The following is a 21234-nucleotide window of genomic DNA, read 5'->3' as shown; positions in this document are numbered from 1 at the left end:
TTTATTTGATTGTACAGTATTTGATTTTTAATGAAGTATTTGTAATGTAAGTGCGGGAAGAAAATGAACACTTATAAGATGCTGGAAGCAGAAAATGTTTAGCATTTTTGCTAAATACATAACTGTCTCTGACTGTCTGTCTGTCTGTCTGTCTCTCTGTCTCTCTCTCTGACTGTCTGTCTGTCTGTCTCTCTGTCTCTCTCTCTCTGACTGTCTCCCTCTCTGACTGTCTGTCTGTCTCTGTCTGTCTCTCTGTCTCTTTCTCTCTCTGACTGTCTGTCTGTCTCTCTGTCTCTCTGTCTCTCTCTCTCTGACTGTCTGTCTGTCTCTCTGACTGTCTGTCTCTCTCTCTGTCCGTCTGTCTGTCTGTCTCTCAGGTCCGGACTATGACTCAGGTCTGTTGCCCAGGTCTCTGTCAGTCAGTGTCAGTCTTTAACAGTATTGAAGGTCGTCTGTACAGTCGGACCGATCTGACTCCAGTCCAGCAGGCAGCAAGAGGAATCGCTGAGGCTGCTCAAAGCGGTCGGACACACAGACAGAAAATACAAATTAAAAAACGCGTTCACAATGTGAGGATGTAGTGTGAACTAGCATGTGCCTCATCTTTCTCTCTGCAGAGCGACCAAAGTCTGACGCCTGGAAGATCAACTTTTCTTGACGGTCAGTGACTCTCTGAGGTCAGATCTGCTCCTTTAAGAAGTGAAGATTTAACCCAAAGTACTCAACGTGTTTCTGTATGTGTGTGTTTCTGTGTGTGTGTGTTTCTGTGTGTGTGTGTGTTTCTGTATGTGTGTGTTCAGGCTCGTCTCAGCACTGACACCAGTGTGAACAGCGCCTCTGAAGCCGACAATTTCTGTCTGTTTGTTTCTCTGTTTGGGTTTCATCCTGTGAGATTTACAACATCCACGACCTGCTGGAACAGGTAACACACACACACACGAGTTTGTACTTCTATACTTGTGAGGACACTTTATGTGATCCTTACCCTAAACTCTAACCTAAAGCAGGATTTATAGTACAGTGCGGTAAGGGTTTACGCAGTAGCTGCGCTGTGTAACTACACGTCAGGGCTACAGCAGATACCATGTGGAGACAACAAGAACTGTGATTGGTCGGTTCGTGTAGATTGTTGAGAGTGAAGACAACATGAAGAAAGACTCTGCTGCTTTTCACTAACACGCAAAAACATCAACACTACAAACCTTCTGCTCACTGTGACCACCGCTCGCTGTCACAGTGAATGAAACAACATGAACAGTTTCCTATTCACTAATGAAACAAGGAGCGAAGTTACCTGGATGTAACTTCAGTTCTATGAGTACATGTGTACCATCGCTCTGTATCACAGTGATGAAAGACTAAACACAGTTACTGTGGGAAATATTATTAAAGCACAATATGGTTTGATGACGTGTGATACATCTAATACATCTGTCGACTATAAATCCAGCTTTACCCTAAAACAAAGTCCGCGTTCAGACCAACTTTAGCTCTGCTTGAAAAATGCAAGAGGCTCTGGCAAAAAAAGTCCGACCAGGCTCAACTTTTGCTGCAACCCGACGCAACATCATCCAGCAAGACGCCGCTGTGGCAGGTCAAATACATCATAACGCGAACATTGTATTTCTGCTGTTTACCTCACGATCCTGGTGAGGAAAGATAAGATAGTTGTCAATGTGGAGACTTTCTAGAGCTGGAAATTCCCGTCTCATAGTATTATAAACCTCTGTGCGCGGTTTTGGTGTCTAATAAGCCTTCAAATTCATTGATATATTAATCAAACTGGACTTCCTGGTTCTGTTTTCATGTCTCGCCTGCACCTGAAGCGCCCTGCAATGTTTCAATACAGAGTTGATTTTGGTCTCAACGCTCGCTTAACCATCAAACAGCCCTTGAAGAAGTGAGGACCAGACAAAATGTCCTCTCTTTGAAAGACTTAAACTGTCCAAATAACAAGACAATCAGTCGTCGAGCTGTGATTGATCGTCTGATTGATCTGTGATGTTCAGGTTCCCAGTGGATACCACAAGAGGACAGTGCTGAGTCTGTCTCCGGACGTCAAAGGAAACTCCTTCATCAAAGGTGACACTCAGAGTGATGTTTTCAGTCATGTGAACATGTGGGCGAGGTTTAGTCAAGAGAGGGATTTAAATCCAATCCTTTAGATTTGATTGGACCAACCAATACAGACACACCGCCCTCACACATGTTGTTACACCAGGAGAAGGAAGAAATGAATAAATTAGAGCTTAACCACAATCTTTTGGAAATGTAAACACAGTTTTAGCCAGCTGAAATCCAAACACACACCTCCTACTGTGATATTGCTCTACCAGCTGCTACGACCCACGAGCCAACAGTCATGTTTGGCTTTATATGATGGGCGGGGTTAGCTAGTCACTTCAAACATATTTGATTGGATATATATGCTCCAGAGTGCAGGATGTCATCAAAAAGTATTTGAATGTTCTAATTCTTTTGACAAGATATAACTGAACACAGGGGCACTGGGTCATTGCACTGTCGAATGACTGATTCTGGGTTTTTTGATGCCATTACAAAACAAATAAATTTGGTTGATAGCATTGGTTGTGTTGATGTATCAGTCAAGCTGTAGTTTAAGCTGCAGTGTGTGTTTATGTGTGTGTTTTAGAACTGCGGTGGATCCAGGTGAACAGCTCTGAGGAGGCCTGACTGATGAAGAACGCGAAGAAGAAGCAGAGTTTCTCCTTCACCAGACTGAACCAGCTGTCCAGCAGGAGGTCAGCTGCTGCTGCCGCAAACAGTGCACAGGTTCAGAAAACTCACAGACAGGATTTACAACTAATGGCAGCAACCATTTTATCTGTCATCACAACAATCTTAACGTAAACAGCAGAAATACAGCGTTCACATTACAAAGTAATCTACCGGGAATGTGTGCTTGCATGTATTTGACTGATTTGTCTCATTGAAGTGAAAGAGGAGGCTGCGTTTTTTTTCCGCACAGGGCTGCAGTCGGTCTGAACGATCAGTATCAGCAGTATCTGTGTGGATGTGACAGCTGAGGAGTGATCAGGGTTTGTGTGTGTCTCTGCAGCCACAGCATCTTCTCCATCCGGATCCTCAGAGCGGACGACGGCGGAGTTCCGTGAGTGTGCGGCATCGGCGAGCAAGCTCACACTTTATTCACACTGTTTGTGCTTCAGCGTGGAGGGATGAGCTTACAGTTTGCTCATATCAGTCAGGCCTGCAGTGTTGGATTTAAATTCTACTTGGGTGTTTTTGTCTGTGTGTTTAGGTTGGCTCTGTGCGACGTTATCGGACTCACAACACCGGAGAGCGACTGAAGGAAGCAGGAAACATCAACAGCTCTCTGCTGACACTCAGGAAGTGCATCAACGCCATGAGACTAAACGAACACGCCAAGAACGACAACACTGTGTGTGTGTGTGTGTGTGTGTGTGTGTGAGAGCCTGTCAGCAGCTTCAGTCAGATGTCAGTGATATTTGAAAAGACACCAGGATGACAGATGATCTGTTTCTCTGCAGGTTCCAGCACCACATTCCCTTCAGGGAGTCCAAGCTGACCCACTTCCTGCAGTTCTTCTTCAGTGGTGCCAGCCGGGTCTCCATGGTGGTCAACATCAACCAGAACTCGTCCTGCTTCGGACGAGATGCTCAACGCCCTCACCCAGAAGGTCAGCACACACACAAACACACAGACTTGCCTGTACAGTGAACTGTCCAACAGGTGTTTCTGAACACAACATTTTTTATACTGCCATTGACTCCTCACTCCTCTTAACCAGCTGGTAGGTAAGTACGTTACGTAACGTACATGATAAATACGTTACGTAAGTGACGTTACGTAAGTTAAAATACGTGAACTTTGTCGCTCTTCACTACGTCACCTGAAATGTTTTTTCTGACATTAAACGCGTAAAATGACACGCCGTCTCTACACATTATAAGTCAGTAGAGACTAAATGGCGTAAAATGACACGCCGTCTCTACACATTATAAGCGCAAAAAGTAAAAAAAAAAGGAGTTGTGATACCATGTGAAATGACTCAAGCCATTGGCGTGTTATTCATTTGGTGGTACCAGGCCTGGCTGAGATCTGCACTCTTTTACTTACATCTGATGTTACTACGAATGTTACTACGATGCACTGCTATATGTGTTTTCCGTTCCCTAACTTGTTGATGATGTCACTGATTTAAAATCATTGGCGCTTTGTTTAATTCTCTTCAAAGAATTTTACATATTCTTTTGAGAATTCTTTTACCTACAGTGACATCACACTCTACCCACAATTCCCCGCGATATCATCCGCCATATGGTTGGTGGTGCAACCAAACCAAAGGAACACGTCAGGAGCGTGTGTTGATATTTATCCCATTTTTGAGGTACATATGTCAACATGTCATGCGATTACATTTCTGTGCGCCCTCTTGATCAATAAAACATCTAAAATAAGCAGGTTCACTACGTGTGTGCCTTTGTACATCAACAGGAAACGAAACTGTAGGATTTATGAATGAAGTTTGGTGAGTAAGCAGAAAACACTGGTCTTACCGTTTACAATCACTGCTAATTAATGTCCTCTCTCATGTTATAACAAACCTGGCATGGCTAAAAGGTAATTGCGTTCAAGTAAATTAATTAGGAATTACTGCTCTATGTAGCCCATGCTGTTCTTTAATCAAAAATAGAATATTGATCAAACCTGCGGACAATATAGTAGTTGTTTCTCCTTGACTAAAGCAAAAAGTAGGAAAACCCATTTGTTTTTCTTTGGGCATTTATTTTTCCATTTATTTGTAAACTCACTAATATTATTCTGCCTTTGAATAATAGTAGCTTTTCCTCTCTGCCAATATAGTTTTGATGAAACGTCATAGTCAAGTCATATTATACTGTATACACTGAACAGCAGCACAAAATGTCAGCTTGGCTCAGATTTAAAACATCAAACCATACACTTATAAACAGGAGTCATGTGACTTATTTGGATATATACTTTATTTAGCTACTGTGATAGGTGATAACATTCTGTTAGAATTACAAAAACATAAATCAGTTTTCAATACCCGTGTGGTACTTTTCCTCACTCTGACATGACGGCTACAGAGGTAGTGGAAAGACTTACACAATCTGAAAAACGGTTTAATGCCATACAGTATAGTTGCCCTGATGAGAAAGCACACAGTACGTCTGCTACTGGAAGGACTTTATGGACTGAGTTCACTGCTGAGACAAACTACAGTACTGAGGTCCAAACATGTGAACACAACTGTCCTCAAATGTGTTCATACACAGAAATATTTGCATCTTTCACTATGTGTGAAAAGGACTATGAACACAATATATAGCAAATATTGTCAAAGACAAAACAATTTATTTAGACTATCTGGTGTTACAGCATATTTGTTCATATGTGTTAGCATGGTGTAAAGACGCAGACAGGAGTGAATTTTGGATGAGTAGCTACAAAAGTGGATTATTTACAGAAAATGAAAGACTGCAATGATTTGTAAACACACAAACAGTAGGAGCAAGGACAGAAATCGAACCTACAGGTGAATGTCGTGGTTTGAGCAACACAATACCATTTTTACTGTGTTCGCAAAAAGCTGTTCATAATGGTCAGTATAGCACAATAAGGCACAGTTAGCTTAACAGCCAGAGTCCTTCAGCCTCCCAGTAGCAAACCGCCTTGTATACAATCAACACCAGCATATAGAGATCTCAAAAAAAAGTTTGTTCAAGAAGTTTAGTTTTAGTTCTGCAGACTGGAATTTTGTTATAAAACACTTAATGGAGGCAGGAATGATCCCATTGGCTGAGTGGGCAGAGATTTGCTTATTTAAAGATCAGGGTTTTAAAATGGAGTTTTGAATGTGAAAATTGAAAAAAATGAAATTGTAAAAAATCCTGATATAAATAAATACACTCAATTTCATCAAAGTGAATTCAGGTCCAGAGCACCTAATTTAGAGTCAAAACAAACTTGAAATTCAGAACACCTGATTAAAATTAATTTCACGAGGACTCTGCCCTGTAATGATTAATTCACCCAATTTCTGTATGAATGTTTGAAACTCCAATCTGCTGTCATTTCTATCAGCTAAACACTGTTAGCTGCTACGATCTTTCCAATTCAACCCTAAAAACTGAAATGTTGCCAAGTTTTAATTGACTACTGCATGTAATCCAATAGGAAACTAAGTGACATCTCGTTCAGTCTCTTATAAACCTTAAAGTCTTTAAATTCTGCATATTGATTCCACAAATCAGGGGGAAAAAACAAGCTATACATTAGTTAATAAAAAACATTTCAGCCCAGCTCTTTTCCTAAAGTGAACACTTAAACACACACAGTTATGTGTGCTTACAGAAGTAATACAGGGGTGAAAGTATTTAATATTCATTTTCAATTCAACCTCTGCTAAATTTGGTCTTAAAGCAAACCTGAAAATAAACCTGTACACATAAAAAGAAAGGAACACAAAATATATGAGATGTTTAGCAACATAATTGATAAGGCTATCGGTGTGTGTCAAATTCAATCAATTATCTCTATTTGGATTAAATCATTAAAACTTTTGTTCTTACAATAAAAATACCAAGCAATGTATTGCTTAAATTTGACCAAATAACATGGTTTTGCAATATAGGAGAATACCATAAAATTTCAAGCATGTGTTATTTACAATATGTCGTGACTAGCCGCCCTATTAGCAGAGAACAATGTTAGAGACTTCTGAATGAGCAGTTCTCATTCCCAACCTTTTTTTCGCTTATGTTGCCTTAAAATGAAACAATATCTACTTGTGAGCCCTTATCACAGATTTAATATAGCATGTATGCACTAAGTGATTTTTCCTTCTAAGTAAGTGCTGTTGCACTTGCATTACCAAAAGTACTTGTGTGTTCTCCTGTTGACAGGGAAGCTTGGCTTGCTCTACCTTTTGGTCTGTTTGGTTTGGAACCAGCAGGGGGCAGTGTTATTTGGTAGAAAGTGATTGTATAGCAGTCTATGTCCCTCATTTTGAGTCATCATGTACAATGAACATAGTGACGTCTGATGTCAGTGAATGAAAGTAGCCCCTCTTTCCACTTATAAGTGCGAGCAGGATACGTTAACATTCATAAGGTATTAATGTTATTCATTAACAAAAGCTATAAGGAAGGTACAGACATGGTAATATAAAAATACCATCTAATATCAGCATGAAACGCTGGTGAACTAACTGCATTATGGGAGACTGAATCTGAATAGCTAAGCTAACTCTTAGGACAGCTAACCTCAACGCACAATGTGTGTGTTAAGTAATGTCAAACTGGGATGGCTGCAGTCAAAACCAAGACGAGCTCATCTCAAAATGGAAATACAAGTGAGGCCAAGTCCTGGTCCAAAAGCAAGCTCAATGAGTCAAGTGCTTTGTTAAACTAAGAACGGAAGTGTGCAAATCTTTCAAATCTTATTTACAATAAATGGCATAGCAGATATTCTCAACAGTGTTCCACTGATAACCTCAGACTTCATCCAGCCAAACACAACAACAGCCGATTCCTCCGACTTCACCATAAACCAGACAGGGTTTCACAGTGACGTAGTGTTTGGTTGTAATGAGTCTTAGGTGAAGACGCAGTTGGTGGAGAGCCACTGCTACACAGCTGGACATCCATTTTCATGATTCTGAATACGCATTCCACTTTTCAAAGCATGAATGGGACAACAACATTGGTTTTTGTTCATGATTGCTTTGAAAAATTACATTTGTTATTAAAATGTGTTTGGCTTTGTTAGGACATCTGAGACAGGACACCATTTGGTCAGCGTTTGAGACCAAAGAGATGAAAACTGATCAACAGCACAGCAGGGTGACATTTACAAAAATGAACACAAGGAATGGATAGAATATTGAACAATGTTGACATTTACAGCAACATTTAAATTGTTACGCGATACGTTCATCCAGTACATTTGTTTGCACACATTACGATTGAAAATACAGGTAGACTTGATTAACATTCATTAATTAGTACTATCACTAGAATTCCTTCAGATGTTTTAACATACTGGTGTGGATTCGTGAGTTAATGGCGAGACTATACAGAACAACATTACTTAATCTCATAGCTTTAACATTTCAATACAGACGTGTTAGGAGACATGGAGCAGATTACACTGATTTCTTGTGAGTTTTTAAATTAATCAAATATAAATAATAATAAAAAAAGTGGGTCACATTTAACATGAAGGTTTATCAGCTTCGTATAACACTATTAGTATTCGTATTAGTACAACTCCCCTGCATTCATTACATTACATTTAAGGCAATGTATCACAGAATGGACTGTCACACTGACCACAAGAAATACACTTCCCTGTATATCTGCATTAGAATATGACATATTATATTGCTCATGGGCTCTATGTGTAGAAAAACCATTATTATGCAGATGGTTTTTGGTCATTAATACCTTATTAAGGCCCACAGAGGAAATTACATTCAACCATAACTAAATTCATTGAATTGCAGCAGTTTTATAAAGATGTTTGGGGTGAAGTATGGCTATTTCTCTTTTAGAGCAGCATACTGTAAATGAGTGTAATATGGAACAATAGACGACTTACAGGAAGCATTTCATGACTTGATCGAAAGTATTAAAGTGGGACATTTGTGCAGGTTTTACTACTACTACTACTACTACTACATTACAGTGCTCAGGCGGGCAGCATAGTACACGTTCACCAGCGTCACCAGCTGTGAACACATCTGTTCTTTATTTATGGAAGTGGGAATTTTAGGGCACCCAATTGCCATATTACACACAGTGCAATTAGGATTTTGCGTTCTTGTTTGACACATATCACCAGATGGATCAACCACTTCCAGTGCACTGGGAATGCTAGCGCTGCATTCGCACCGCGAGCAACACCATCAACAAGTCATCAGGAGTTTTTGCTTCCTACAGAGCAGACCAACCGGAGAAAATCAGCTAAACTTTTTAGGCTCAACAGCTGCCACCATCAAGTCAGCTCCTTTTTTGTTCCCTATTGACATGATTTCACAAACATTAGCATTAAATAGGAGCAGTTGATTTCAATCTCTTAAAGCTGTTTTCTATGCTAACAAATTAGTCCGTCTGATCTGACTGTACAGTCGGTACATTCAGAACCTCTAACTGTCCACAATCTTTAAAAAAGCAGCACATAAACTAAGTTACTCGTGGTGTGAACGCACGGTTAGGGATCAGTCTTGCTCAAAACTTCACCAAGAATGGACACTGGCTATTTTAAGCATCAAACCAGTGACCTTTCACTCACAGAGAGGTCCTTCTAATCCTTTCACTGCTGCCTCTTGTTAATTTAACCTTTCCTCGTTTACCAAGAACTCAGTGTGTTGTGAAGAAGATGGATTTCATTTTGAACAAGAATTCAATTTGCTGGTGCTGTTGGAATGGTGGCAACACGCTGATGTTTCATTCACGTCATATCGGAAGACACAGTAGGAAGAACGGAATGACGCTTGTTGCTACAACTTGGAATATTTTAACTTTTTGAAACAAACAAAGATAACTAAAATCAACCATAAACAAACTGCAGCAGATACTACTTTCCTTAAGCAGAGTTAATTGTTTGACTGTGAATTTAACTTTCATTTTCTAATTGTCTGCCAACATCTGTGGATTTGCTGCTTTGTTAACTCTCAGTTGACACAATTTTGGAGTTCCTACATACTACATACTTCCTACTATAATCCTACATCCTGACTGTAACTGCCACTAGGTGTCTGCCGTGAATGTTCTTTTCCTCCAGCTGCAGTCTTATATTTACAGTAAATCCGATATGAGGTGAACGTGGCAAAAAAGTTAGTACTACACTGTTATACCATTTTCCATTTCATTTTCTAACGTTTTTCCTCTTCACATGCATACAGTATCTTACACTTTTCTTTATAGTAAATATTTCTGTTATAGTCATAGCTGATGCTCTTTGACAAACAGATATAACACCTCACAGCCTCCTACAGCACAGTTGTTGCTTTGGCAGTTAGTTTTAGAGAAGTGCAGAGCACCCCAAATAGAGCCTGGTGGAATACTGAGAGGCACCTCTTGGCTTGGAGCTCAGTTTGATTGTAGTGGAGGGCGTTGCGAGGTTGCCACAGAGGTGAGAGTGAGCTGTTGGCAAAGCAGAAGGATCTAGATGTTGGTTTCCCGCTGCATAGGTTCCTCATCTTTTTGACTTTTGTCGACCAGCTCCTCCGATGCCTGGGCTTTCCCATCAGCCTCCTTCTGATCCTGAACTTGGTCTGGATCTTCCGTCTCAGTCCGTTTGTACATCTCTGCGCACTTGCGCTCATGCTCCAAGAGTCTGTAGTTAATGAAGTTTCCAATGAAGAGCCAAATACTTGCCAAAATCACGACACCTCCACAGCAAAAATACATGTACTTGTAGTTTTTTGTGACATCGACCAGTTTCCCTGCAAGACAGCACAAGGTTTTTAAATGTTAGTAAGTATCTGCACAGTTATAAAATTTGAGTGTATTACCAAGTAGAATTTAGATATAATTTACAGTAAACATGTTTAAATGCCAGTAAAATTGGGTAGTGAAATCAGTGAATTTCAATGGAATCGCCACAATTTGTTGATTCACTCGCAGGGGGCGAAGTAAATCCATGCAAATCTTTTGCTTCAACTTTGGTGAACTAGTACATAATATCTTGACAATGCTGACCTTCGAAGGAGTGGAGACCCGTAGAGCCCAAAACAAGTAAAAGGGTCCAACTGCAACATCTCAGACCTCCCTCCTCAGATCTCTCTGACCAGCTAAAGCATAACTAACTGACCACGGACATACTAACTTGCAAGATATCTAACAGTATATAATGATTATAATAATACTACTACTAATTATAATAATAAGAATCAGGAAAATGAGAAATAAAACCATATGCCATTTTAGTTATATAGTTAGTTGCTAATCACATGTCGTAAGTTTATTAGAACAGTATTTGTTGGAAAGCTAGACGCTGGCGGCTAATGAGCTACCACAGGCTGTATGCAGTAAACTGCAAGCTAATGTTAGCTAACCTGGGAAACTATAGAAGTAAGCTAATAGGCCAAAAAAGCAGTGGCAAGTGCCCTTGCCTTACAAAAGTTGAAACAAACTTTTAAAGTAGGCCTTGTGGATCTAATATGAGTGAAGATTCAGCAACTGGACTGCTTATTTCTCGGCTCAAATCTGTTCATAAACAAGATTTTGGTCGACTGCTAAGGTGAAATACATGACAGTTTACATAGCCTTCTTCATACAACGGAAGCCTACTACTTATGCTCAAACCCCATTGGCTCACAGAACTAGGGGCCTCAGGAGGGAGGACTGCAGTTTGACCCTTCTCAAAACAAGAGAAGCTATGATAGCTTATTATCTGTGTTGCATTATTCCACTTATATTTAACTCCCTCTGCCAGGCATAAACTCTTCCACAAAAGAAGCATGGTTTGCAGAGTTATGAAACAAAAGTCAGTAGTACAAAAACTGTTTTTCTTCAATAATCTGTGTAAACAGTTTGTCCTGTTAGCAACCAAGCTAACTCATTCTCCCACTAGCAAACAAGCTAGCTTAGAGAGCTTTTGTGACTAATGAGCATTAGCATATTCCCGGCTGCCTATTATGTTAGCAGACAGTTTACCAGTTACAGTAGTTTGCTAACTAGCTACTGTGAATAGTCAATACCAAGCTTCTAAAACCACTGCACCTTTCTGGTGTGACTGCGCCTTAATAATGTTGTGAATTTAATTTACTGACTCTAATATCTGGGCTAATAGGGCTAAGAACACTTGAAGGGGAGACAGTAAAAACCGTGCATGTAAGTGAATGAAATATGCTCTCAGACAGAAAGATCGTACCTGCTAGAGGTGGACCAATGAGGACCGGGCAGCACTCCACAATGGTGGTGAGTCCCACAGCACTGGAGAACCTCTGAGGTCCAACCAGATCCATCAGTGTTTCAAACAGCACTGAGCTGACCATGCCAAAGGCAAAGCCGAAGAACATTGCATACACCACCAGACCAGTATAGCTTTCCACCAGTGGGCAGAGGATGTGGCACACCCCATTGTACAGCACAGCAAAGCTGAAAAAGTACTGGATCTTGGGCCGGACCCAGCGCGAGTTGGCCAGTAGCCCCATGGACGGCCTGGCAAACATGTCGACAAAAGCCAGAACTGAGAGCAGGAAGGCAGCCGAGTACTCATCCACGCCCATGTCCTTAGCGTAGGCTGCAAGGAAGACAATAGGTGCAAAGAAGCCCAGGAACATGATGACATTGCCTGACAGGTAAATGAGGAAGCCACGATGCTTGAAGAGTGTCAAGTCCAGGTACTTGTTGACCGTTTGCCAGGCAGTGAACTTCTCTTTTGTTGTGGTGGCAATGGCGGCTAACTCTTCGTCCTTCTTGATTTTGCTGGGTGGTGGTCCCAGAGGCCTCATGAGGGACCCAGCCACACAGCAGTTCAGTAGCAGGCCACCCAGGATGAGGAAGCTGCCTCTCCAGCCGAACTGGTTGAAGAGGTACTGGTTGAGAGGAGCCAGGGTGCTGAGGAACACCGGGCTGCCTGCCATCGCCAGCCCGTTAGCAATGGGACGCTTTTTATAGAAGTATCTGCCTATCATAGTCAGCGCTGGCTGCAGGTTGAAGGCTAGTCCAAGTCCTATGAGGAAAGATGACAGAGGTACAATAGACTTGTAACAGTCATGCTACAACTGTTGATGTACCAGTGCTAAAGAACACTTAGAACAGGATCTATTGTACTTCTTAGTCACCTAAATAAGAAACCAATTTAAAACAAATTACACTTTGTGTCGAGTATCTCTGGGCTACAAGCTAGCAACATGGGTGATGATGTGTCAAGTTGTTTTTCAAAAACAAAAGTAATAATAGTGATTTTAAAAAGTTGACTGGATAAGAATTAGAACTTGTAATGCTAAGCATTTTTTCTACATTTTCTGATAATGTAGTAGGTGTCACCAAAAGGCTTTTTGCACACATTTCTCCTTTCAAATGAAAATGCCATAAATGCTCCATTAAGCAATATTGTTTAGATTATTATTGAATTACAGTTCCTGTAATATGAAATCACAGAGAACTGCTCATAGTATGGCCTGTTAAAGAGCCTTGGTGCAAACCAAGATGGTAGATTCATGTCATTTCATTGGGATCTAAATGCCAATGGATTGATAGTTATACTGTATCTACAGTAGATCTCTGAAATATACCTAAAACATTTAATGATACCTAATGAGGGAGGCAGCCTGCTATCTGTCAACCCCTACAATGAGTAAGTTGTAAATTAGCATATGAAATTATGTTAAAACACAGCATAATAAAATTAAGGCAAGAACCAAAATAGATTGAATAAACAAAGCAAATGTTCTTCCTGTTACAACTGTTTTATTTTTAACCTGCTACTTAGAAGCAGAGGCTAATCAATTTACCTCAACATGGACTTAAGTGGATTTAGATGGACTTACCACCAATAACTCCTATGCAGATGTAAAGCTGCACCACGCTGGTGCAGAAGGAAGCTAAGATCATGCCAGTGGCACAGAGGCAGCCCCCCATCATGACGATGGGCCTGCAGCCGTATGTGTTGACCAGTATACTGCTGATGGGACCTGGAACAAATGGAAAGCATTAAATCAACCCACACATGTCAGATGTTTACAGTAGTCAGGATCACTGAAAGTAAGTGCGTAATGATTTAATCTGGTTAGTCCTAAACGCCAGTGGGAGCCCAGCTTCTATTAATAACAGCAACTGGGCTGTTTACATTTTTAAACACCACACTCCCATTGTCTCCTGTCAAATCAATTTAAGACAAGAAACTGACTTTCTTATAGAGTTTCATTTTCTATTCTATATAATATTTTTTAACATACAATATCTATGGTGGAAAAGGTGCATCAAGTAATATTTTATTCTCCAGCCTGTGTTTCCAGCTGTATAATGTGTAGAGGAGCAACCTGCATCATAATTTCACATTTCACTCAAGCCAAAAAAAAAGAAGCAAATGACAAAGCACTTTGCTATTTCTGTAATTTGCTGAGTATGTAACGTTTATTTTCAGGCAACCATCTCTTGTCACTCTGAGCCGACAGAAAAAGTCTTAAATTAGGTTAATTAGGTTGTAACCAAATCCCCAGTTTAACCATATTATCTAAATGACTTAATTAGAAGTGAAAACAAAGGTCAACCGTAATATTATTACTGTCCATAGTAAATACCCATTAGGTTAACAGGAACTGCAGAGTCAGGTGATAATTCTCTGTGGGTTCATCACTACAATCTTTGACATGACACAGTCATTTGATCCATTGTTAATGGTAGGCAGTAGGCGATTTGAGGGGAGATGCCAAAAGTTAGAGTTATACCTTACTGGGGAGTAAGGTTGTTTTTATTCCTGGGATGCTCAATATGTTTAGAATTGTTTTAATTATGACTCGATTCACTGAATTTTTAAGTAAACAGGTAGATTCAACACTGTATATTACATTGCTGCTGTGTTACTTTATATCATTTACATTTTTCCACTTCAGGCATATGAAAACATTTGATCTGTTTTATGTATCTTGGTACATAACATCCTCTGAATAATGTGGCTGCTTAAAGCACTTTTTAGGAATCTGTGCATCTTATAATTGACACCGTCTCCCAACCCTTTGCTGAATTTTAAGTACAGGAGGTATAAATCAAATAGGGAGAGAGAAAAGTAATGAAAGATGTATTATTTTTTTAAATAATGCTCTCATTACCAGCCAGAAGATGTATCATATTTCTGCCAAGCCCAGTGCAATTTAAAAAGCCACAACGGGCGAGGAGTCATCTGACTTAATTTCCACTGCATGAATCTTTTTTCGACCTTGAGGAAAGTTCCCCTCATTTGCATCCACAGCAGTGATCAGTATTCTCGGGGGCTCGGCGGGACCCGAATCGGCCGAGAGGAGGAAGCCCCTGAGCCTGCACATTACCTCCCTTGAAAAAGGCTTATCATCTCCTGGCCAGACGCAGCATGGACTTCATTACACAGTGGACAAAACCCCACACTAAATATAACCACCTAGATCCCAAAAGGGAATGACACATATAGAAATGTGTCTAACAGTTTTTTCCACGACCCTTTAATGTGAGCTGAAGCGGGGAGGATGGTACAGCTCATGATGTGAGGATGCCGGCTATCCATCACACTTCAAATAGGATAAGGTCGACAGAAATGGAAATGGAAGCAAACAACTTTTAAAAGCTGCTCTGCTGCAAGAGGACACAGACATGAAGTGATTGTGTATCTGGCTGCCGACCCAATGCACAGATATTTACAGGGACATAATGGAGGGTAAACCAGCCTAAACCCGGTTTATTTATGTGATAAAACTCTATCCGTATTTTCAGGTTGACATGAGGCTTTGAGGTAAAGTTTAGAGCTGTGTAACAGTAAGCAGCATCAAACTGGATGATGTTAACATGGTGGCCTAAAGGTTAGAGAAGTTGGCTGAACGGATCAGACTGTTGTTGTTCTGGGCAGTTTCCAAAAATGATGTTAATGAGAGCGGCGAGAGTGAATCAAAACAGTATAGTATCAAAACATCTTTGTTTTGGTACTATAAATGTGGCCCGTGTAAACGTGAGTCATGTGAAAATTCTCTGTGGGTTTGTCACTATAAACGACAGCTTTCACATTACATGTAGTCATTTGATCATGTGTTAATATAGAAATATTTATTAGAGGCAGCTTTAATTGTTTTTTCTGGGAACAACCTCTCCATTACTCTCACAGACACAATTCACAGAACTCATTGACAACGTTTTCCATTTGAAGGACTTTCTACTTAAGAAATACTCCCTATGCAAACTGTTCACCGCATGCTCTATGGATTATCCAATCTAACATGCAGACTGCAGAGGCTAAGTGCTCAATCAGTTTCACATGCATTAAATCCAGGGAAACCTCAAGGTGCTCTTGAAGTGGAAAAGACTTTTCACGTTCAAGAAAATGTTCTTCAGGGACGCTTATGCTGAGCAAAGAGAAAAATTCTGTTAAAAGCCTTTATTTAGTCAAGCATAATGACTTAAAGCACAGTCTGGTTCTGACCTTACAGGGTCTTCATCAAGGTGGAAATAAAAACAAATTAATGACACCTGGTACTCTGTATAGACAGCCATAAATAATATATTTTTTCTTATGTGAAAATATAAAGGAATTCCCTCAGTGCTTCCCTGAAACAAAAGCTTTTTTGCTTCCCGATAAACCACTTAACAGGTGAACACGTTTGATCTACTGTTTATTTGGCATCCCGTCTTCTACCTGTCTTTATGACTGACAGTGAATGTAACACGGGTGTGCACTGTTTCCATGCTGCCTCGCCCCAAGGTCAAGTCTGTCTCTCCGTCTGGATTAGCGACACTGATCCAACACGGACACACAGGCTGCAGCTTAAACACGTCATCACAGAGCGACGCTCGCTGTGCTGAGAGGATGAGGGACGGGTGCTTCACAGCCGTCTGATGTAATGCTATGAAGGATAGCACTGTAGAGCCTGTTTTTTTTCCATAGGCAAGATAGTGAAACTCAATTAGTGCTGTCATTTTCAGGCGTGTTCTCTATGTAGAGTGTACAGCTTTGAACCACACCTGCTTCCACTAAACTTATACCTAATTCAGAAAAAAGGGCACTTGCTTTCCCCTCTTTCACAATAGTAATAGTACATTATAATATATAATAGTGTGATATTCTTAGTATGGATTTTCTTCCCTTTATCCCTAAAAAAAGATGTCCGTCTGTTGGAAAACATGTTGTTTGCATTTGATTTGCATGGTCCGCCAGGCAAATTACTATTCAAATCCTCGGAGAGGGTAAGTAAATGGTAAATGGACAGCGCCTTTCTAGTCTTTCTGACTACTCAAAGCGCTTCACACTACAGGTTGGTATCATACTCAGGTTTGCAGGTAACATTGTATTCCACTACAAAGTCAGGAACAAAAACTATATTTACTTCAGGCTGAGTGACGTCTTTGCATCAACACATTTTAAAGTTTTACAGTATAAAGCTAAAGCAACAGTTTAGAATCGGGGGGGAACAGTTCGTTTACAATCTCATAGATCATGGTAAGTTAGGAGCACAATGTTTTATCTCTGTGAAACCATTCCCACATTTCCAGTTACACTGTTAGTTGATAAAACCTTACAGGGATGCAAAATATTGCATGGCTTCCTACAGTTCTGTAGAGGCAGATGTGTCAAACAAAAGCTAAAATTACATCATAAAGTAGTCAAACTAATGATATAAAAAGGCCATGCTAGCATGCTAGGCCATGCTAGCAGCTCTGAGAGACTGTACTTGAAGCGACCGACCAACATTGTCATGTATGTTTCTAGCATTGCTAAAAACATAAATGAAAATGGAAAAAAAAACGGCGCCATTTAAATTTGTGAGACTCTAACAAGCATAGGTTTGGTACTTTTACTTCTTGATGAAGCGCTAAAATGATTATTGATTGTTCAATCTGGAATTTGACTGCTTGGTCTTCTAAAAAAAGATTTTGAACTTTTGTATATATTTTGTATTAAACTTTCTGTTTGCTGAGTGAAAATGTTGCATCTCTGCTTTTGATCATTTTCATGTCATCTTTAAAATTGAGGGATTACACACTCCATGGAGCTGACCTCTTTCGCCTATGAAACTCTGTCCGTCCAGCTAAAAATAAGCTTGTTGGCAAAAGTTGGCAGGTTGTAGACACAAGGTTTGCACTGGACAGTAGTGATAAGTAGAAGGTCTTTTCTGCAATTTGGAGTGATTGGATTAATATTTCTGGGTGTCTACTGGCTGTTGCTCATTATCAGGCAGTTTCACAGTAATGACCGAGCTGTGTAAACACCAATGCATGCACACACGCACACACACACAGACAGCCATGGGGAATTAGAAAGGTGTTAAACATTCAAACAGTGATTGCTTCATCAGCGTAAGAGGCAGAACAAGAGAGCAGATGTTTAATGAATAGCTGATGAGTGCAATCAATATGAATAAGAGCTGCTCGCTTAGTAACTGCACATAGACGACATCACCACATGATAATGACATTCAGTCATTGTAAAGCTAAGGCAGCAGTTGGCAATCAGTAAAAAAAACTGTCATGTGGCTGACACACACTTCGTGGTAAATGCTCTCTCAGTGAGGTCAGAGATCAGACAAAATACTTATATCTCCAAAAACAGAATATTTGGTTCCAAACCAAAAAAAATTCAAAATAATATTCAGAGAAATTATTTCCCGACTCATTTTCAGTACTGTTTTTTTTGCACAGAAGCAGATGGTGTGAACCATAAACTAAATAGACAAGACAAATGAAATATTTTTAACACTTTGAACTGCAGTTGAGCATTTGATTACATTGAATTTAGCTTTTTCACTAAGAAAGCATCTTGTTATAACAAGAATGAAAAATAAACGAGATACTAGCAACTCAATTTATTAAGACTTTTAATGCTCCCGTGATGCACGTTATGATGTCATCATAATGAGCAAACCTTCTTGTTGGTCGACAAATACGTTCTACTTATAGTAAGAAAATGTTTTAGTTGAAGTAAGTGTTAACTAATACTAAATTAGTTAATATTCACAGGGCTGACACAGGGCTAAAGACTGATATTGGTATTGAAATCCTGTCAGTAGGTTTTTAATGTAGCTATTAAAGAACTGTTACTAAGATATGTACTGAGCGGGACATTTTACAGTAGAAATAAACTTGTTAGTGCTCTGTGGTGGACTTATTTTTGACAGATAGTGTCCACAATACAAAACATATTTAAAAATCTTTAAAATCTGAGTCACAATATTTTACTTAACCTTGTGCAACATCTCTGTATTAACATGTTCACTACTAACAGTAACAAGATGATAGTTACTAAATTCTTTTACTGTTCTTGGTGGAAGCTGCACTATACAACACAGGAAATGAGCTTTCCAGGCCTGCTGATGACCAGTACAGATGGTGACAACAGCAGTGGATCGAGTGACAGGAGGATTACAGCGAAGGACAGATGGCAGCCGCGGCACTGCCAAGCAGAAGGCTGCCGGGCTGAAGCCAAAGTGGGAGATACAGCAGGTGATCAGAGCAATATGGTGGAGGAAACGACCTGCTGAAAACACATTCTGACCCTTCAAACGTTCCTTACTCAAGAAACAAAGCAAGACCAGCTGTAGCATTGTGTCATTATTTCATATGATAAAAGATTTGCCTTGAATTGGATAAGTGATTGATATTATTTATGTGAGTATGTGGCTACAGCAAATCGTCAGGGCAGCTGTGGCTTAGTGGTAGAGTGGGTCATCCACTAATCGGAAGGTTGGCGGACCAATCCTGGCTTCCCCCCTTCCACATGTTGAAGTGCCCTTGGGCAAGATGCTGAACCCTTGGTGTGTGTGTGAATGGTTAGCTAATTTCTCTGAAGTGATGAGCAGTTAGCCCCTGCCATTAGTGTGTGAATGTGATATGTCATGTGAAGCGTTTTGAGTTGTCGGAAAGACTAGAAAGGGGCTATACAAGCTTACTTAGTTTGAATGTATACAAAGTGCTGATTTTGTCTATAAAATAATGCACATTTTTCATTTTATCTACAACTTTCTCTTACCCTGGTTCCACAGGCTCCTAGTCAATTATTTCCCAAAAATCAACATGTAGATTAAACATCAGTATTGATACTCATTTGTTGCTTTAGCTTGGCAGAACATTGTGGTTGTCTGGAAGCTCAGCATGTGACGCTGTGCCTGCATCCCTTGATGCTGTGGTTTCAAATCCAGCCTACTTCCATCTGTATCCTGTTATTTCCTACTGTATCTTGAGGCAGAAAAAACCCTAAACCACACTGAGAGAACCATGACACCAAACACTGCTGAATAAATCACCACAAGATGAATCCAATGTGCCTCCATCTTTTGTATTATACTTTCTGGCCTTCTTCTAGCATCTGCTCAGGAAACAACGCGCCACCTCCTTGCAACACAAATAATCCCTAACGACGACAACATGTGTAACAAAATGAAATCTTAAAGAGATTCCCCTAAAAGCAAGTTAATATTGCAATTTGGAGGATCATAGTTAAAACAGAGCCTGGATTCAAGCCCCTCTGGCCTACTGGGGGGACCTACACCATAATAACTGTTATTGTTCCTGTTTGCAGAGTAGATTAAAGAAGAACTGAAATAAAAGTTAATCTTTGCTAAGATATCAGTAGATATATATCCTTGGTGTTTGTTTTGACTTGTGTACTTATTTGGTCAAAATTGAACTTATCCAAGAAGGAGAAATTTAAATGTATTTTTCTGCAGTAGCAGTGCCCCTGTATTAGTGTTCTTCAGGTCATTTGATGGCTGCATTATCTGTGTGGACGGGTACTAACATTTGATTACAAAATCACACAGGCAGTTAACCAGCTCGGTGGCTAACGTTGTTAGCCATCGCTTGTAGACCCATATGTTATTTGAGCACTCCGTACGTAACTCTGTGACTTTCTACGTATTCGAATCACGGTGTAACGTACGTGTAAGTGCTGAGGCTACAGGACTACTCGTTGCTGTGAGTTTTTGTGAGCAGGAGCTTCACTCTGCAGGTGTTGAAATAACACGAATAAAAAGTAACATCTAGTGCAGTGTTTTTCAACCTTTCTTGAGCCAAGGTACATTTTTTCATTGAAAAAAAATCACAAGGCACACCACCAACCGAAAATGTTAAAAATACAAGGCAATTAGCTACCTGCTGCCACCTACTGATATGAAAGAGTATGACATGGTTACTCTGCCGGTCACTAGACAGCACAGACAGTCGACAATGGCAAATTATTTGCAGACAATAATTAATTACTTTTCAAAAAATGTTTTTTAGACCAATTAGGTGAAATTGAATAATTTTCCACGGCACACCTGACGATCTCTCACGGCACACTAGTGTACCGCGGCACAGTGGTTGAAAAACACTGGTCTAGTGGGCATCTGTGCTAATGTTAGCAAGCTCGGCTAACTAGAGTGGAAGCTAGTAAGCCTAGCTTGCTAGCATCTACTTTGTGGCTGGAATACAAACTTAACAGCACATAGACTCCTCCCAAATGTTGTGAAGGGACAGACAGTTTAAATTGCTAGTGGTTGAAAGCTAACGCTAAATGAGCTTGATGTAAAAGGAAAAA

At 40.1% G+C, this 21234-nt stretch overlaps 2 protein-coding genes across 3 annotated transcripts in view; one reads left to right on the top strand and one right to left on the bottom strand.

Annotated features, from left to right (window-relative positions):
- The first annotated feature begins 414 nt into the window (after nt 1–414).
- LOC122871428 (kinesin-like protein KIF20B) lies at nt 415–20120 on the top strand. Its single transcript, XM_044186541.1, has 7 exons — nt 415–922; nt 2010–2082; nt 2654–2793; nt 3080–3130; nt 3281–3423; nt 3531–3679; nt 18989–20120. The coding sequence occupies exons 3-7, from the start codon at nt 2698–2700 to the stop codon at nt 19048–19050; spliced, it is 501 nt and encodes a 166-aa protein (XP_044042476.1). The 5' UTR covers nt 415–922; nt 2010–2082; nt 2654–2697; the 3' UTR covers nt 19051–20120.
- LOC122871427 (monocarboxylate transporter 2-like) overlaps nt 4989–21234 on the bottom strand; it is a 29391-nt gene continuing 13145 nt past the window's right edge. For both annotated transcript variants that reach the window (XM_044186539.1, XM_044186540.1), the window contains exons 3-5: nt 13532–13675; nt 11908–12711; nt 4989–10477 (exon numbers count right to left, since the gene is read on the bottom strand). In XM_044186539.1, the coding sequence (XP_044042474.1) occupies nt 10197–10477; nt 11908–12711; nt 13532–13675 (1229 nt within the window). In that variant the 3' untranslated portion in view covers nt 4989–10196. The remainder of the gene's footprint in view (nt 10478–11907; nt 12712–13531; nt 13676–21234) is intronic.

Source organism: Siniperca chuatsi, linkage group LG23 (assembly GCF_020085105.1).
Source record: "Siniperca chuatsi isolate FFG_IHB_CAS linkage group LG23, ASM2008510v1, whole genome shotgun sequence".
In the NCBI taxonomy this organism is placed as follows: domain Eukaryota; kingdom Metazoa; phylum Chordata; class Actinopteri; order Centrarchiformes; family Sinipercidae; genus Siniperca; species Siniperca chuatsi.
Note: the sequence above shows the minus strand (reverse complement) of the source record. Positions and strands in the feature narration are given on the sequence as shown.

What these genes read in the sequence shown, in the direction of transcription:
- LOC122871428 (XM_044186541.1), top strand. Translation starts at nt 2,698, where the DNA reads ATGAAGAACGCGAAGAAGAAGCAGAGTTTCTCCTTCACCAGACTGAAC. An exon ending in CTGCCGCAAACAGTGCACAG is followed by an intron (nt 2,794 to 3,079) that starts GTTCAGAAAACT and finishes GTGTCTCTGCAG; the next exon opens with CCACAGCATCTTCTCCATCC. An exon ending in GCCAAGAACGACAACACTGT is followed by an intron (nt 3,424 to 3,530) that starts GTGTGTGTGTGT and finishes GTTTCTCTGCAG; the next exon opens with GTTCCAGCACCACATTCCCT.